The sequence below is a fragment of the Ranitomeya imitator genome, chromosome 3, assembly GCF_032444005.1.
Source record: "Ranitomeya imitator isolate aRanImi1 chromosome 3, aRanImi1.pri, whole genome shotgun sequence".
Lineage (NCBI taxonomy): Eukaryota > Metazoa > Chordata > Amphibia > Anura > Dendrobatidae > Ranitomeya > Ranitomeya imitator.
This window is the reverse complement of record NC_091284.1, coordinates 434,994,610-435,012,938: the sequence shown is the minus strand read 5'-3', so window position 1 is coordinate 435,012,938 and position 18,329 is coordinate 434,994,610. Positions and strand designations below refer to the sequence as shown.

The 18,329-nt window shown below is 44.8% G+C and overlaps 1 protein-coding gene across 2 annotated transcripts in view; it reads left to right on the top strand.

The window, feature by feature from the left end:
* The window catches only part of RBBP7 (RB binding protein 7, chromatin remodeling factor), a 127,312-nt gene extending 114,311 nt beyond the window's left edge, over positions 1-13,001 (top strand). For both annotated transcript variants that reach the window (XM_069757310.1, XM_069757308.1), the window contains exons 8-12: positions 450-527; positions 640-716; positions 977-1,034; positions 12,479-12,589; positions 12,730-13,001. In XM_069757310.1, the coding sequence (XP_069613411.1) occupies positions 450-527; positions 640-716; positions 977-1,034; positions 12,479-12,589; positions 12,730-12,798 (393 nt within the window). In that variant the 3' untranslated portion in view covers positions 12,799-13,001. The remainder of the gene's footprint in view (positions 1-449; positions 528-639; positions 717-976; positions 1,035-12,478; positions 12,590-12,729) is intronic.
* The last annotated feature ends 5,328 nt before the right edge of the window (positions 13,002-18,329 follow it).

Sequence of the window (18,329 nt, the reverse complement as noted above, 5' to 3'; positions counted from 1 at the left end):
CCTATTACTGATAGAAACCTACCTTATATACTCGTGTGTAAGCCGAGTTTTTCAGCACAGGACAGCGACTGGGGGAGCCTTGCATACCAGGCCTATACTCGCGTCAATAAGCTTACCCAGTTTTTTTTTTTTTTTTTTTTTAGATAAAATTAGGTGCCTCGGCTTACTCGGGTCGGCTTATACTTGAGTACATACGGTAATTCTTCCCTCATTACTTCATTACTTTATGTATTCCAGTAAAGCTGCAGTTTGTTCCCATCTTATTACCCAAAACCTAAAGAAGAGTTCTTAAGTCATATCTAAGCGATCTATATAGTGAGGTTAGCAATTCCTAAAGTCACTAAAGTGGTGACACTTTGGATAGATTGAAAAGTGTAGGTGCCAGCTGTCCATATGAGATTTGATATGCAGATCAAGCTTGTGTTGTGCTCACTGGTTTTCTGTTGTAGACTGTGGCGCTGTGGGATCTCCGGAACCTGAAGCTTAAACTTCATTCATTTGAATCCCATAAAGATGAGATATTTCAGGTGTGTTGTACTGAAATTATCTTGATGTTGTGCTATCTGATACAATCTGTGACCTCTTGATAGTCGCTTGCAGCCTGCTTGTGTGTGGCCCTAATTATGATCTCCTTACTAGGTTCACTGGTCACCACATAATGAAACCATCCTGGCTTCAAGTGGAACTGATCGCAGACTTAATGTTTGGGATTTGAGGTATGTATAAATATAAGGGAGTTGTACTCAATCCCCCACCCCAAGTTTGTAATGGTTAGCCTTTATCGATTGTCGTAATTTATTTCAGTTGCCTCAAAGCAAACTTTCTATATTTAGGGTAGTTTAAAAAAAAAGTGTTTTTTTTTTTTTTTCAATTAATGTAGCTAATGCTTGGACAGTTTTGATATTTTTGTTCCGCAGTCAAGGTTTCTTAGATTCACAACTGAAATCTGTATAATGTAGTATTTTTTTTCATCCAGTAAAATCGGTGAGGAGCAGTCAGCAGAAGATGCTGAGGATGGACCCCCTGAACTATTGGTAGGCTTCCATTTTCTTGAGAATGTATAGTGCTGGGAAGGTAACTGTCAGCGATTAGTTGTTTTGGCCATAAATAACCCGACACTCCATAGTCTGCATTCACAGGTTCAGGATTTTGTAGCTGAATGTCAGAAAACACGAAAGTTCTTCTTCTTTCATAGCTGCTTCTTGTTTATGATCCATAGGTAACTTTAATCCCTTACCAACATTTGATGTACTGGTATGTCATATGTCAGCTCCTTGACTGTAAAATATTTAACGTATATATGATTCATAATCAAGCGTATGATGACTAAGATGATGGGGGGGGGGGGGGGGGGGGGAAGTGTTTTTTTTCCATCATACATGACGGCACCACGAGAGAGGGGATCCGCCCATCAAGGACAGGAAACCTTCAAGATAAAAGAGGCGGCTCCTCTCTCCACATCAGTTGGTTTCCTGTCCTTGACGGGGAACCCTCAAGATGGAAGACTTCTGATGAAGACAGAAGAGAATGCCGGGATCTGGGTCGGGTGGATTTGGGCAGGCGCTGGTCTGCTGCACCCGTCACCAGGTACCCGTAGTCGCCTCGGGGGTCAATGTATACCATGCCCCCCCTGAGCGAAGCATGGCCACAGCCCGCGAGGCGAATGCCCGGGTGAAGATACTCCATGGGGGCCGCAGGCGCGCTCCCCCCCCTGTCGAGTTGGGAAAATCCTGCCTGTCCACGGGGGTCACCTTTTGGTGCCCCCCCTGTTGACCAAAGGTGGCCATGCAGCCCGTGAGGCACATCAGTGCCTGGGCGAGGTAAGCTCCTCGGAGGTTTGGTGGCCCTCCCTGTCGAGTGCAGGTCTCCCCCTTCCCCCTCCTCCCTGACGGTACCTGAGGCAGAGGTTTGAAGCAGTGTCTGGTGAGTGAAGAGGTGCGCTGCCTGACGTTGTGGCGTGGATATTCCCGGAAGCCTCCCTCCAGCCGACACCAGGTATTCGGGAAAGAGAGGTATGTGCGCAGCAGGGGGGGGACAGATTCTTCGGCGCGCACCGCAAGCAGAGCCGGGTGCGCGCCTGGACGTAAAGCGCGCACAGGCGCTGAAGCCGGCGGCAGCACGGGAACCCTCGTGCAGGAGCATGGCGCGGGGGGACCCATAGAGGGGCGCGCACCGGAAGTGGTGACCGGATGCGCGCCTGGAGCATAGTACAGCGGCGCACACCGGTAGTAAGGTCCGGGTGCGCGCGCGCTGCTCTGACAGAGGCAGGATCAACCAGGTAAATGGTGGATATTAAAGCGCGCATCGGATGTGGTTGCCAGGTGCGCGCTTGGGCATATAGCGCAGGGTCGCGCTGACAGGCGCAGGATCAACCAGGTAGTTGACTGCTTCACATGCACCGGAAGTGGTGCAGGCACGATCAGCCAGGTAATCAATCATGATTAATGAAGTGACCAATGGTGGCAGGATCAGCCAGGTGACTCATTAGAAGAAAGGAGAGAGAAAAAAAAAAAAAAGTGAATCTATTTAAACAAGCCAGCTGCGCTGCCCTGTGTCACTAAACCAGGCCAGGTTGAAGGTGACTACTCTTGTCGTGTGCTGGTGTGTATAATGGAGAGTTTCTCGCCAGAGCATTTGATGCCACAGCAAGAGGTGCAGGAGAGGCGATCTCGCTCAAGCGAAAAGAGCCAGACCCGCCATGTCAGCAGCAGAAGCCGCTCGGACAGTATACGGACGGATCGGCGTAACAAGGAGGGGCCCCTAGTCTCATTGGGAGACACGGAGAAAACCAGCCAACCTCCGGATCCGGTACCCGTACTTTGAAAACGTCCGAGTGGTGAGTGAACTACGAGAAAGTCCAGCACGCTAATGTCTGTTCTTTTCTCTTACCTCCTCTCTCCCCTCTTTTCTTACATACATTGCGGGGTGGAGTATAGGAGGTCCCCAAAAAATATAAGGCGAAGGCTAAAAATAGAGAATGTCCCTTATGTAAAAAGCCTTTAATGTCATCTTGGGGTAAAAGACTGTGTCAGGACTGTATTAACCAGACTGTGGCGGAGGAAACACCCTCCTTTACGGACAGCCTAAGATCTCTGATTCATTCCGAAGTCTCTAAGTCCGTAAGAGCATTACAGACCGCTGACACAGATGCCAGATCTAGGGACAGATCCAGCCCCTCTATAGCATCCCAAAGGGATTCCTCGGGGTCAGAACAGGATTCAGATACGGCCCGCTGTTCTGATAGTAGCTCGGAGGAGGAAGACACTTTTCCAGCAGAGGCTACAGATAAACTTATTAAAGCTGTTCGCTCTACCATGGGGCTGGTAGATGAGAAGGCCAAAAAGACAGCACAAGAACTCATGTTCAGTGGCCTACAAAAAAAAAAACGGAGATCATTCCCTGTTAAATACAAGAACTGATCAAAAGGGAATGGCAAAAGCCAGAAAAAAGGTCCCAAATAACTATCTCTCTAAAAAGAAGGTATCCCTTTGAAGAGGAAGCATCCTCATCTTGGGACAGAGCCCCAAAAATCGATGTGGCGGTCTCAAAAGTGGCTAGGAAGTCCTCCCTGCCGTTCGAGGACCTAGGTTCTCTAAAAGAACCTCTGGACAGGAAGGTGGACAGTTCCCTGAAGACAGCTTGGGAAGCCTCAGCGGGAGCACTAAGGCCAGCTATCGCGGCCACTTGTGTCGCCAGATCCCTTAAGATCTGGATAGACAACCTGGAGGAACAGGTGGAGCAAAAAGCTCCCAGGGAAGCTATTCTAGAGTCACTTCCAACTATGAGGGCAGCGGCTATGTTTCTGGCTGAAGCATCAGCAGACTCTGCTAGGCTGGCAGCAAAATCAGCAGCGTTAGTTAACACTGGACGCCGTGCCGTATGGCTTAAATGCTGGCCGGGGGACACTCAGGCAAAAATGAAGCTTTGTTCTTTGCCTTGTGAGGGAAACTTCCTGTTCGGGCCGGCACTAGACGAGGTATTGGAGAAAGCCGGTGATAATAAGAAAAACTTCCCAAGACAGCCATTTCAGCCCTTTCGTCGCTCCTTTCGGAGAGGCCAAAAGTTCCGAAGACAGCAATACAGAGACCGGGACAGGAGCAGCCTGGACAAGCGACCCAGGGGAGGAAAGGGCTTCTATTTCGGTAAGTCCCCCAGAGACACCAAAAAACCCTCCCAGTGACGGTCCTTCTCAGGTGGGAGGGAGGCTCTCTCACTTCCTTCCAGCCTGGGAGAGGATCTCCTCCAGCATATGGATCCGGCAGATCGTAGGATCAGGCCTAAAGCTAAAATTTCACCACTGGCCTCCAAGAAGATATATGCAGACCCCGGTACAGTCCTCCCAAGAAAAGCAAGACAGTCTGGAGGGGGAAGTAACATCACTCCTAGACAAGCACGTCTTGGAAGAAGTTCCTATAGACGAAAGGAGGGAAGGATTTTATTCCCCTCTTTTTCTCATAAAAAAACCGGACAACTCTTGGAGGACAATTATAAATCTAAAAGGCCTCAACAAATTTCTTGTAGTACCATCATTCAAGATGGAAACCATAAAATCGGCGGTGAAACTTCTCTATCCCCAATGCTACATGTCCGTCCTTGACCTCAAGGACGCTTATTATCACGTCCCAATCAGACAACAAGATCGTCAGTTCCTCAGAGTGGCAGTTCAGATGGGGTCCCAGCTGCGTCACTTCCAGTACAGGGCTCTGCCCTTTGGGATAGCAACCGCCCCACGGGTATTTACGACGCTGATTGCAGAGGTCACAGCACATCTCAGGGAAAAAGACACTCTAATAATTCCTTACTTGGACGACTTCCTGATAGTGGGAAAGAACTTTTCTCACTGTCAGGAGCAGGTCAGGATAGTGATGGACACTCTTCAGACACTAGGATGGCAACTAAATCTCAAGAAGTCCAAGTTAGAGCCGGCAATGGTCCAGAATTTCCTGGGGATAACGGTGGACTCCGTGGCACAGGAGTGCCGACTCCCAGTAGAAAAAGAAGAAAAAATCAAACAGATGATTATGGCCACATTAAAAAAAATGGAGATGACTTTAAGAAGGGCCATGTCGGTGTTGGGGTCCCTAACCTCCTGCATACCGGCAGTAAAATGGGCCCAGTTCCATGCAAGAGAACTGCAATGGTGTGTGCTGCAGAACGACCGATAACTTCAGGGACAGTTAGAGCAGAAGCTCACTCTCCCACTCTGTGCTCCAATCTCTCAGATGGTGGTTACAGATAGTCATCCCCCAGAGGAGTTCCCTGGACATTCACAGCCTCCATAATAATCACAACGGACGCCAGTCCATGGGGATGGGGAGCTCACTCAGACACACTATGGGTCCAAGACCCCTGGGCTCAAGAGGAGAAAGATCTATCCTCAAACGAGTGAGAGCTCCTAGCAATAGAAAGAGCTCTAGAGAGATTACTTCCACACTTGGCAGGGCATCATGTGAGAGTCCTATCGGACAACCGATCAGCGGTTGCATACGTGAACCACCAGGGAGGCACCCGCTCTCGGGCACTGATGCACATAACCACAAGACTCATGTCTCTAGCCGAAAGGCACTTCCTGTCATTATCGGCCCTGCATATCCGAGGTGTGGACAACATAAAGGCAGACTTTCTAAGCAGGAACCACTTGAGGCAAGGGGAATGGTCCCTAAAAAAGTCCGTTTTTCAACGGATAGTGCACATGTGGGGAAAACCCAGGGTGGACCTCTGCCTCAAAAGTCAACAAGAAAGTCCAAAAGTTCTGCTCCTTGAACCCTGCAGACAGGCCGTTGGCAGTAGACTCCTTCAGCATAGAATGGACGTCTGGACTCCTGTATGCCTTCCCACCGATATGTCTAATCCCTGTGGTTCTGAGGAAGATCAGGGAAGACAAGGCCAGAGTGATCGTCATAGCACCCTTCTGGCCGAAAAGACCGTGGTTCTACTGGCTGAGAGTGATGTCAGTGACGGACCCGTGGGTTCTCCCGGAAGACCAGGACCTTCTAACGCAGAGTCCCTTCAACCACCCGCAGAACTCCGGGCTTCATTTGACAGCCTGGCATTTGAGCGGTCGTTACTAGAGAAAGAAGGGTTCTCAGCTGGGTTAATATCCACCTTGCTCAGCAGCAGAAAACCAGTAACGACCAAGATCTATGGGAGAATATGGAAGAAATTCCTGTCCAGCTCAGGGCCAATACGGGAAGGGGAGGTCCCGATAGCGGCAATACTGGAGTTCCTGCAGAAGGGCTTAGATCTGGGGTTAGCTGTTAGTACCCTCAAAGTACACATTTCAGCCTTAGCAGCCCTATTCAACTGTGACGTGGCTAGCAATAGGTGGGTGGTGAGATTTATCCGAGACTGTAGTAGAGCTGACTCTGTTCCATCCCCTACTCCTCCACCATGGGATCTAAATCTAGTGTTAACAGCCCTGACGGAAAGCCCCTTTGAGCCGTTAAATACAACTTCTGATAAAATACTAACATTAAAGACAGCTTTGTTAGTGGCACTTACATCGGCCCGTAGGGTGGGGGATTTACACGCGTTGTCAGCTGACCCCCCTTACACACAAATCATGGACGATAGGGTTGTATTAAAATTAGATCCGGCATATCTCCCCAAAGTGGTATCGACATTCCATAGAGCTCAGGATATAACCCTACCCTCTTTCTGTCCCAATCCCAGTAACAAAAAAGAGAGAGACTCCATTGCCTAGACGTTAGGAGATGTATCCTACAGTATCTAGAGGTGACTAATTCCTGGAGGAAGCAGAGGGCTTTGTTTCGTTCCAGGGGTCAAGGAAGGGCCTTAAAGCCTCAAAACAGACTATAGCTAGATGGGTGAGAGAGACCATTATTCTAGCATATAGAAGTGCAGGCAGGGTTGTTCCACAGGGTCTGAAAGCCCACTCCACGAGGGCCATGGCGACATCGTGGGCGGAGAGAGCAGATGCTACCATCGACCAAATCTGTAAGGCGGCCACTTGGTCCTCTCCGTCTACATTTTTTAAACATTATAGACTAAACCTATCTGCTACCTCTGATCTCACATTTGGGAGAAGAGTGTTACAAGCAGTGATCCCTCCCTAAAGAGAATACAAATCTCTGTAACTCTCTCGTGGTGCCGTCATGTATGATGGAAAAACACGGGTATTACATACCTGGTAATGTGTTTTTTCATGAGACATGACGGCACCCTTATATTCCCACCCTTTTGATCATGTCATTAGTTGGGTGCATTATTAGCATTATTTGTATTATACACTCCCTGGGGTATCGGTGAATAGAACCGTATAGGATGTATTATTTATGTGTATACTAACCAGCGGAGTTCCTCTCGTACTCTGTAAAACAACTGATGTGGAGAGAGGAGCCGCCCCTTTTATCTTGAAGGTTTCCTGTCCTTGATGGGCGGATCCCCTCTCTCGTGGTGCCGTCATGTCTCATGAAAAAACACATTACCAGGTATGTAATACCTGTGTTTCGGAAGTGAACTAGTCAGCCACGCTTTATTTATTTATTTTTTTTAAAGAAAAAGTGTATTACTGTGAATCTGAAATATAATAGAGAACTATTTGAACACTACAGTGGGGAAGGCGACGCTTAACCCCTTCCCGACCTGTGACGCCACGTAGGCGTCATGAAAGTTGGTGCCAATCCAACCTGTGACGCCTATGTGGCGTCATGGAGGAATCACGTCCCTGCAGATCGGGTGAAAGGGTTAACTCCAATTTCACCCGATCTGCAGGGACAGGGGGAGTGGTACTTCAGCCCAGGGGGGGTGGCTAAACCCCCCCCGTGGTTACGATCGCTCCGACTGGCTGTTGAAGGTGAAACTGCCAATCAGAGTGATTTGTAATATTTTACCTATGAAAACAGGTGAAATATTACAATCCAGCCATGGCCGAAGCTGCAATATCATCGGCCATGGCTGGAAACCCTGATCTGCCCCCCACCGCCACCGATCTCCTCCCCAGTCCTCCGTCCTGTGCTCCGCTCCCCTCCTCCGTCATCCTGTCTGCTCCCCCGTCCTCCTGTCTGCTCTCCTCATGCTCCCATACCAACCCCCCACCCTGATCTGCCCCCCACCGCCACCGATCTCCTCCCCAGTCCTCCGTCCTGTGCTCCGCTCCCCTCCTCCGTCGTCCTGTCTGCTCCCCCGTCCTCCTGTCTGCTGCTCCCATACCTCGCCCTCCCCTGTCATACTCGCCCCCTCCTGGCATGGTCTCTGTCCCTGCTTCTCCGATGGTCTCCGGCACGTGCCAACAGCTTGCTCCTGTGTTCAGCAGTCACATGGTACCGCTCATTAAAGTAATGAATATGCGCTCCCCGCCTATGGGAGTGGAGTCATCTGCATATTAGTTACTTTAATGAGCGGTACCACGTGACCGCTGAACACAGGAAGAGCTGTGGGCGCCGGAGAAGCATAAAAGTACAGAGACCACAATAGGAGCGGGTGAGTGTGATGTGACAGCCGCCGCTCCCCCACTGACCCCCTGGGACAATGACTCGAGTATAACCGAGAAGAGCACTTTTAGCCTGAAAATCTCAGCTTATACTAGAGTATATACGGTATTTACAAATGTAGAAAGAGGGAAATATATGGAGAGACAAAAAAATAAAGTAGATTAGATGGGGAGGGAAAGGAGAACTTGAAATGTAAGTACATGTGAAGCGACATTAAAGTTTATCATAATAAATATGAGAAATTCAAATCATCCCCCTTTTCCTCATAAACCCCTATGACCTTAGACGTACTATACCGTCGAGGTGACCTGGGCCTATCTGACCCTTGACTGGATAGTATGTCATACGCGATCAGCCATGCTCACGGGGGGAACGCGGCTGATTGCCATCCGGCACTGTGTGCCTGGAGCGGTCACGAACCGCTCTTGGCACATTAACCCCTGGAACACTGCGATCAAACATGATCACAGCATTCCGGCGGCACAGGGAAGCATCGCGCAGGGAGGGGGCTCCCTGCGCGGTGCTTCCCAGAGACCCTCGGAGCAACGCTATGTGATTGCGTTGTTCTGAGGGTCTCCTACCTCCTCCCTGCAGGCCCGGATCCAAAATGGCTGCGGGGGGGCCTTCTGGGTCCTGCAGGGAGGTGGCTTCCAAGCGCCTGTTCAGAGCAGGTGCCGGGAAGCCTCCCTGCACTGCCTGTCAAATCGCTGATCTGACACAGTGCACTGCAAAGTGTCAGATCAGCCATCTGTCACTTTACTGTGATGTCCCCCCCTGGGGCAATGCAAATAAGTAAAAAATATATATATATTTGTGTGTGTGTGTGTGTGTGTTTAAAAAAAAAAAAAAAAAAAAAAAAAATTCCAATTAATACTTTTGTCTAAATAAAAAAAAAATTACACATTTAGTATCGCCATGTCCGTAACAACCCGACCTATAAAATTGTCCCACTAGATAACCCCTTCAGTGAACACAGTAAAGAGGGAAAAAACGCTTTATTTTCATACCACCGAACAATAAGTGGAATAACCGCGATCAAAAAGAGGGATATAAATAACCATGGTACCGCTGAAAGTCATCTTGTCCCGCAAAAAACGAGCCCCCATACAGCATCAGCAAAATATAAAAAGATAGTCCTCAGAATAAAGCGATGTCAAAATAATTGTTTTTTTTATATAAAATCTATTTTATCGTATAAAAGTGCCAAAACATAAAAACCTGATTATAAATGAGGTATCACTGTAATTGTACTGACCCGAAGAATAAATCTGCTTTATCAATTTTATCGAACGTGGAACGGTATAACCCCCCCCCCCCCCCAAAAAAAAAAAAGAAATTCACGAATTGCTGGTTTTTGTTCATTCTGCCTCACAAAAATCGGAATGAAAAACGTTAAAGTCACGTGCTTGAAATGGTACCAATAAAACGTCAGCTCGTCCCACAAGAAACAAGACCTCACATGACTCTGTGGACCAAGATATTGAAAAATTATAGCTCTCAAAATGTGGAAATGTAAAAACTAATTTTTGTGGGAAAATTTTTTTTTATTTTCACGGCTTTGCGTTATAAACTGTAGTGAAACACTTGGGGATTCAAAGTGCTCACCACACATCTAGATATGTTCCTTAGGGGGTCTACTTTCCAAAATGGTGTCACTTGTGGGGGGTTTCAATGTTTAGGAACATCAGGGGCTCTGCAAACGCGACATGGCGTCCTATCTCAATTCCAGTCAATTTTGCATTGAAAAGTCAAATGGCGCTCCTCCCCTTCCGAGCTCTGCCATGCGCCCAAACAGTGGTTTACCCCCACATAAGGGGTATCTGCGAATTCAGGAGAAATTGGACCCCAAAAATTGTTGTGCAATTTGTCCTGTTACCCTTGGTAAAATAAAACAAATTGGAGCTAAAGTAAGTTTTTTGTGAAATAAAATGAATGTTCATTTTTTTTTTTTTTTAAACATTCCAAAAATTCCTGTGAAACACCTGAAGGGTTAATAAACTTCTTGAATGTGGTTTTGAGCACTTTGAGAGGTCTATATGATAGTAAACACCATTCTAAAATCTGCACCCCTCAAAGTGACTTCAAATGTGATGTAGTCCTTGAAAAAATGGTGTTGTAAAAATGAGAAATTGCTGATGAAGTTTTAACCCTTATAACTCCCTAACAAAAAACATTTTGGTTCCAAAATTGTGCTGATGTAAAGTAGACATGTGGGAAATGTTAAAGTATTTTGTGTGACATAACTCTGTGATTTAAGGGCATAAAAATTCAAAGTTGGAAAATTGCGAAATTTTTTGCCAAACTTCCGTTTTTTTCACAAATAAACGCAGGTAATATCAAAGGAATACTACGAATGACATGAAGTGCAATATGTTAAGAGAAAACAATGTCAAAACCCTGGGATCCGTTGAAGCTTTCTAGAGTTATAGGCTCATGTAGGGACAGTGATCAGAATTGTAAAATTTAGCCCAGTCCTTAACGTGCAAACCACCCTTGGGGGGTAAAGGGGTTAAAAATTTAGAAAAAATACACATGGTATATCTGTTTTTAAAAGTCGGATATATCAAAAAATTATTAAATTAATCTAATCTGTAAATTGCATAACAAAAAATATTTCAGTATTTGGCTGCCGCAAAACCCACAATTATGTGATAAAAATCTAAGTATCGGACCTACCCCAAAGTGATGTAAATAAAAACTATTTGGGGCACAGAAACCAATCCCTCAGACAGGTCCATATCCCAAAAATGGTATGGCTCTCAAATAGTAAGGACCCAAGATTATTATTATTTTTTTTTGTTTGTTAATACAAAGGTTTAATTTGTTTAACCACTTAAATAAAATAACTGCATGTTTGGTAGCTGCAGAGTCACATTGCTTGGTCCCTTTTACCATCAAATCAGCAAATAAACACAAACAATTGTGTATTGCGTGTTTTTTTATTTATTTATTTATTTATTTTTTACTATATTACTGCATTTCAAATGTTTTCCTGCTTTTCAAGACAACAACATGATAAAATAGATAAAGGAATTCAAAAGTACACCTTGTCCTGCAAAAAAACAAATCCTCACAATGCTGTTGACAGGATAATAAAACATGGCTCTTGGAATAAGTAGAGGAATAAACAAAACAAAAGTGCAAAACTATTGTTGCTTGGTTGTCGTAAAGGGTTTAGCCTAAGGAAAAAAAAAAAAATAATTGGGCGCACAATCTGTGGTAATATACTGCTATCTATTTTACACACTTAAAGGTTTAGTCAACCTTGTAATTTTGGGTTACCGAAACCATTTTCATAGCTATTTTTATTTTTAATATTTGCTAACCAGGGTTTACGTTTGTGCTTTTTTTTTTTTTTTTCCCTCTCCCCTCCTCTTAACTTTGCAGTTTTCCTTTCAGTCATCCTTGATGATCCCCCAGAATCTGGGTCTGAAAATGGTAGTGGTCATCCGGTGAATGTGATAATTATCAGTTCTGTTCACTTTGTGAACTTGTGTAGTGCTCGCTGTTCTCTTCAGAGTCCTTGGTTGATGGCTGAGCACTAGTGATGAGCGAGTGTACTCGTTGCTCGGGTTTTCCCGAGCACGCTCGGATGGTCTCTGAGTATTTCACTGCTCGAAGATTGTTTTCATCACCTCAGCAGCATGATTTACAGCTATAAGCCAGCTTGATTACATGTGGGGATTACCTAGCAACAAGGCAACCTCCTCATGTACTCAGCCTGGCTAATAGCTGTAAATCTTTCAGCTGCTGTGATGAAAACTAAATCTCCGAACACTAACAAATACTCGGAGGTCACCCGAGCAACGAGTACACTCACTCATCACTACTGAGCACCTGTTCTGCTCCTACTAGAATACAAATACAGGAGCTTTACACAGCATTTCCCAGGACATTTCCCCATGCACAAAACCTATGCTAGTTACCTGCTGTCAAGACAGTGTGTAGTCGTTAAAGGGTTTGTTTAACTTGTAAAGAAAATATCATTGTTGAAATGCATTTTAAAATAATTTTCTTCTTAATAGTTTATCCATGGAGGACACACTGCAAAGATTTCAGATTTCAGCTGGAACCCAAATGAGCCGTGGGTCATCTGTTCGGTGTCTGAAGACAACATTATGCAGATTTGGCAGATGGTAAGCTATATGTGCCCCAATCCAAATTAATTTATGTCACTAAGTATTCTCAGATCTTTTCTATGAAATGTGACTTTGCATTGTTACCACTGTGTAAATTTTGCTTTTAAGTTCTTGAGCTTGCTTTTTTTTTTTTTCAGGCTGAAAATATTTATAATGATGAAGAGCCGGACATACAACCGTCTGAATTGGAAGCACAAGGATCTTAGACATTGCCTTTTTTCAACTTTTTTTTCTCAATGCAGACTTCCACACAGTGTGAAGTGGTTGATATTCATCTAAGTTATCTTGTTGACTGAATACAGCACACTTTACTTTTTCCATATATATGTATTGTATTGTACTGATGTTTGTATGTGACACAAGGCTTGCAAAATGGTTGGTGGAATAAAATTTTTCTTCCTGTGACGTACCATAAGTGACTTGTTCTTCATCCCCTGGCCATGATCTTTGATATGTGTAAACCATGAAGTCTGACTTGGCAAACAAGATGGTGGATACACAGTAGGGGCATGTTTATAAAACTATCAGTATGGGAACATTTTAAAGGGCTTGTCCCGTAAACAAAGTACTTCTTAATAGACCTTGAAATAAAAATTAATAAAGTTCCACAATATATATATTTTGTTTTATTGGAGGATGACGATACATCGATATTCAAGAAGAATGGAAGGTGAAATCCATGCATGGAAAGTTTGACAGTGGTGGTAAAAATGTTTGAAGGCATCCTAGGCTAACCTACAAAAATATATAGCGGAGAACAATATAACTGACAATCTGCATAGTTTCATGAAAGAAAAGTTGTCTAACCATCATGCTGTTTTCAATGAGGAGAAAAATGTGGATGTTGGTCATGCAGAATTTAATGCTATACCACACCACAGCCTTGTACAGATGCTTCAGAAACTGGGACTAGGACACTAAATATTTACATAAGTAAAAAAACTGATTAGGGACAACTATTGGTCATTGTAGGTGGTACATTCTGTAAATGGGCTAAAGTCAGCACAAGGATCAATGTAAAATAGAATCCACACATTCGTGTCACGGTCCGAGTACAGACCGTGACGTGGACCAGATGTGGGTCTCACAACTTGAATTTGATGCACTGGTATGTGTGTGACAGTCTGTACTCGGACTGTGACCCACAAATGTGTGAATGAGGCTTTTATGCCCGTTTCTTGTTAATCTGTAGCTTTATGAATAGAATTGCACTTAATTATAACTTTCTTTTTACACAAAACTAGGTAGCATAATTTGACAGAAAATACCTAAATGACACCATTTTAAAAACTGCACATATCAAAATCACATTCAATAAGTTTATTAACCCTTTAGGTGCTTTACAAGAATTAAATACTCGCCTCTCGTTGCTTGTCGCTGCTCTGCTCTGGACTCCTCCCATCTTCCTGCTCTCTGCTGTGACTGCTTAGGCAGAGGGTGCACACTGGTGACATCGCGTCCTCTGACCTGGAAGTCAGAGGATGGAAGACACTGCAGCGCTGGAACCGGGAGAGGTAAGTATCGCAAGTTGCCGGGGACTGGAGCAGGCCAGTGTCCCCGACGGCGAGTGGGCCCCCTGCCTGCTCAGAGCCCCGGCACATGCCCGAGTGCTGACGCTGGCCCTGGGCGGGTATTACAGGCAGCGGGGCAGCTCCCTGGGGATTTCTTTTCTGTGGCTCGCGAGCTATGGGTTGGGGACCCCTGATCTAAAGAATACATATTTGCAACTTGAGTATTTCATTTAGTGACATTCAGGATGTAGTATTTTAGTGCTCCTTTTTTTTTTTTTTTTTTTTTAAGCAATGTATTATGCCCCTTTGTCACATCACTTCCATCGTATGTCCGAGATACATCACATCTGCTCACCATAGTCATTGAGAGGGCAACATTAGGGTGAGTTGGGGAGGGCCACTGTCGAAGGGGGCACCATATCTTGTTTTCTTAGGGTGCCAACCTCCGTAGTTAGGTAGTATCAGGCATTTCAATAGAATTATCTGGTAGTGTCTGGTGTGCATACTTGTTTCTGAATGCAAAAAGATATGCATTTTTTATTCTATCTAAATTAATACACTGGTATTGGTGTTTTTTTAATACATATTGAATAAAAACTACAACCCCTGGCAAAAATTATGGAATCACCAGCCTTGGAGGATGCTCATTCAGTTGTTTATTTTTGTAGAAAAAAAGCAGATCACAGACATGGCACAAAACTAAAGTCATTTCAAATGGCAACTTTCTGGCTTTAAGAAACACTAAAAGAAATAGTACAAAAAATTTAGTCAGTAATGGTTACTTTTTTAACCAAGCATTGGGAAAAATTATAGAATCACTCAATTCTGAGGAAAAAAATTATGGAATCACCCTGTAAATTTTCATACCTAAAAATAACACCTGCATCAAATTAGATCTGCTCCTTAGTCTGCATCTAAAAAGGAGTGATCACACCTTTGAGAGCTGTTGCACCAACTTGACTGACATGAATCATGGCTCCAACACCAGAGATGTCAATTTAAACAAAGGAGAAGATTATCAACTCTTAAGAGGGTAAATCATCACGCAGTGTTGCAAAAGTTGGTTGTTCAGTCAGCTGTGTCTAAAATTGGGACCAAATACAAACAACATGGGAAGGTTGTTAAAGGCAAACATACTGGTAGACCAAGGAAGACATTAAAGCGTCAAGGCTATGTGCACACGTTGCGGATTCTGCCTCTCCTGGCAGCGTTTTTTGTGTTTTTGCTGCAGTTTTCTTGCGGATTTGCTGCGGTTTTTACCCCTGCGGTTTTCTATAATGGAATGGGTACAAAAACGCTGCAGATTCACAAAAAAGTGACATGCTACTTTTAAACCAGCAGATTTTCCACAAAGTGTGCACAACATTTTTTTTTTTTCTCATTGATTTACATTGTACAGTAAATCAATTGCGGATCTGCAGCATTTCTGCACCTCAAAAAACGCGGTGGATCCACAGAGAATCCGCAACATGTGCACATACCCCAAGACTAGAAACTTAAAGTACCTTCACACTGAACAATTTAACAACGATATCTCTAGCGATCCGTGACGTTGCAGCGTCCTGGATAGCGATATCGTTGTGTTTGACACGCAGCAGCGATCTGGATCCTGCTGTGACATCGTTGGTTGGAGCAGAAAGGCAAGAACTTTATTTTGTCGCTGGATCTCCCGCAGACATCGCTGAATCAGCGTGTGTGACGCCAATTTAGCGATGTCTTCACTGGTAACCAGGGTAAACATCGGGTTACTAAGCGCAGGGCCGCGCTTAGTAACCCAATGTTTACCCTGGTTACCAGTGTAAATGTAAAAAAAAAAAAAACACTACATACTTACATTCCAGTGTCTGTCGCGTCCCTCGGCGTTCTGCTTCCCTGCACTGTCAGCGCCGGCTGGCCGTAAAGCAGAGCACAGCGGTGATGTCACCGCTCTGCTTTACGGCCGGCACTCACAGTGCAAGGAAGCAGAACGCCGGGGGACGCGACAGACACCGGAATGTAAGTATGTAGTGTTTGGTTTTTTTGTTACATTTACACTGGTAACCAGGGTAAACATTGGGTTACTACGCGGCCCTGCGCTTAGTAACCCGATGTTTACCCTGGTTACCCGGGGACTTCGCATAGTTGGTCGCTGGAGAGCTGTCTGTGACAGCTCTCCAGTGACCACACAGCGACGCAGCAGCGATCGGCATCGTCTAGATCGCTGCAGCGTCGCTTAATGTGACGGTACCTTTAAAGCAATATGTCTCCAAAACAGGAAATGCACAACAAAACAAATAAGGAATGAATGGGGGGAAAGCGGAGTCAACGTCTGTGACCCAACTGTAAGAATCCGCCTAAAGGAAATGGGATTCACATACAGAAAAGCTAAACAAAAGCAATCATTAACACCTAAACAGAAAAAAACAAGGTTACAATGGGCTAAGGAAAAGCAATCCTGGACTGTGGCTGACTGGATGAAAGTCCTATTCAGTGATGAATCGCGAATCTGCATTGGGCAAGGTGATGATGCTGGAACTTTTGTTTGAATTTAAGCCTCTCCTTAAAATGTATTAGGAACTCGTCTACGCAATGTCCTTTTGGGGAATGTACGCATCAGCAAACTTGTTGCTGAAGTTATCAGTGGTCGGCCAAATTTTGAAAAGTCAGTCAAAATTGGGGTCATCTCGGGGTGGACATTGCATTATCGTTGTAATGCATACATTTGTGGTCTCAAAGCGTTTCCGGGGGAATAGCCATATGGAAAACTTGTGTTGTATAAAATGTCAGCACTCTGCCGAACTTCTGGCTTTTTCACTAACCCAATGTGAAGGACAAGGCCCCAAAACATCATTTCTGCAGCATCTATGGGGTCCAGTTATCATGATGAAGTGGGGATTTGGGCAAGAAATTGTTGAGTATATAAATTTATCTGGGCCACCATGAGATTTTACGAAATCGTCAAAGACTTTGAAAAAGTTCGTTTCTGTGAGGGCTACTGTCAAATTTGTTTCCTGATTGGGTCACAAAATCAGGAATCAGGCTCAGAATTTTCAAGAGGTCCATAGGGGGTCACTAATGGTGTGTTCCAACTCATTTGCTGTCCTGGGGCATCAGCGTAGGTGTTTATCACTGGAGGAATAATAGAGGAAGATGGCATCTCCCTTACTATTGGTGCTGGAGGCAAGGAAGGCATATGTCTCCTCTGCTGAATACAGTCTTTGGGACATTTTATATATTTTTTTTTTCATGTGTAAAATAACCAAATTTTATTCAAGTGTATCTGTACTAGGTGTAAACTTTTTATTTGTTAGAATAGAAGAAAATATTTTTTGTTCAACTTCTTTAACCCCTTTCTGACATGTGACGTACTATCCCGTCAAGGTGGGGTGGGCCCGTATGACCACCGATGGGATAGTACGTCATACGCGATCGGCCGCGCCCACGGGGGGATCAAACATGATCACAGTGTGCCGGCGGTATAGGGAAGCATCACGCAGGGAGGGGGCTCCCTGCGTGCTTCCCTGAGACCCTCGGAGCAACGCGATGTGATTGTGTTGCTGCGAGGGTCTCTTACCACCTCCCTGCAGCAGGCCCGGATCCAAGATGGCCGCGGGATCTGGGTCCTGCAGGGAGGTGGCTTCATTGCGCCTTCTCAGAGCAGGTGCCAGGAAGCCAGGAGAAATGCACATCAGATCGCTGATCTGACACAGTGCCCAGCAAAGTGTCAGATCAGCGATCTTGCACTATAGCATGATGCCTTCCCCCCCGCCCCCCGGGCAATGTTATAGTGTAAAAAAAAAAATATTCACGTATAGAAAAAAATAAATATTCTTCGTATAAATACATTTCTTTAAATAAAAAAAACAATAAAAGTACACATATTTAGTATCGCCGCGTCCGTAACGACCCCACCTATTAAACTTACCACTAGTCAACCCCTTCAGTGAACACCATAAAAAAGGCAAAAAACCGCTTTATTCTCATACCGCCAAACAAAAAGTGGAATAACACGCAATCAAAAAGACGCATATCAATAACCATGATACCGCTGAAAACATCTTGTCCCGCAAAAAACGAGCCGCCATACGTCATCAGCGAAAAAATTAAAAAGTTAGTCCTCAGAAAAAAGCGATGCAAAAATAATTATTTTTTGTATAAAATAGTTTTTATCGTATAAAAGCGCCAAAACATAAAAAAAATGATATAAATGAGGTATCGCTGTAATCGTACTGACCCGAAGAATAAAA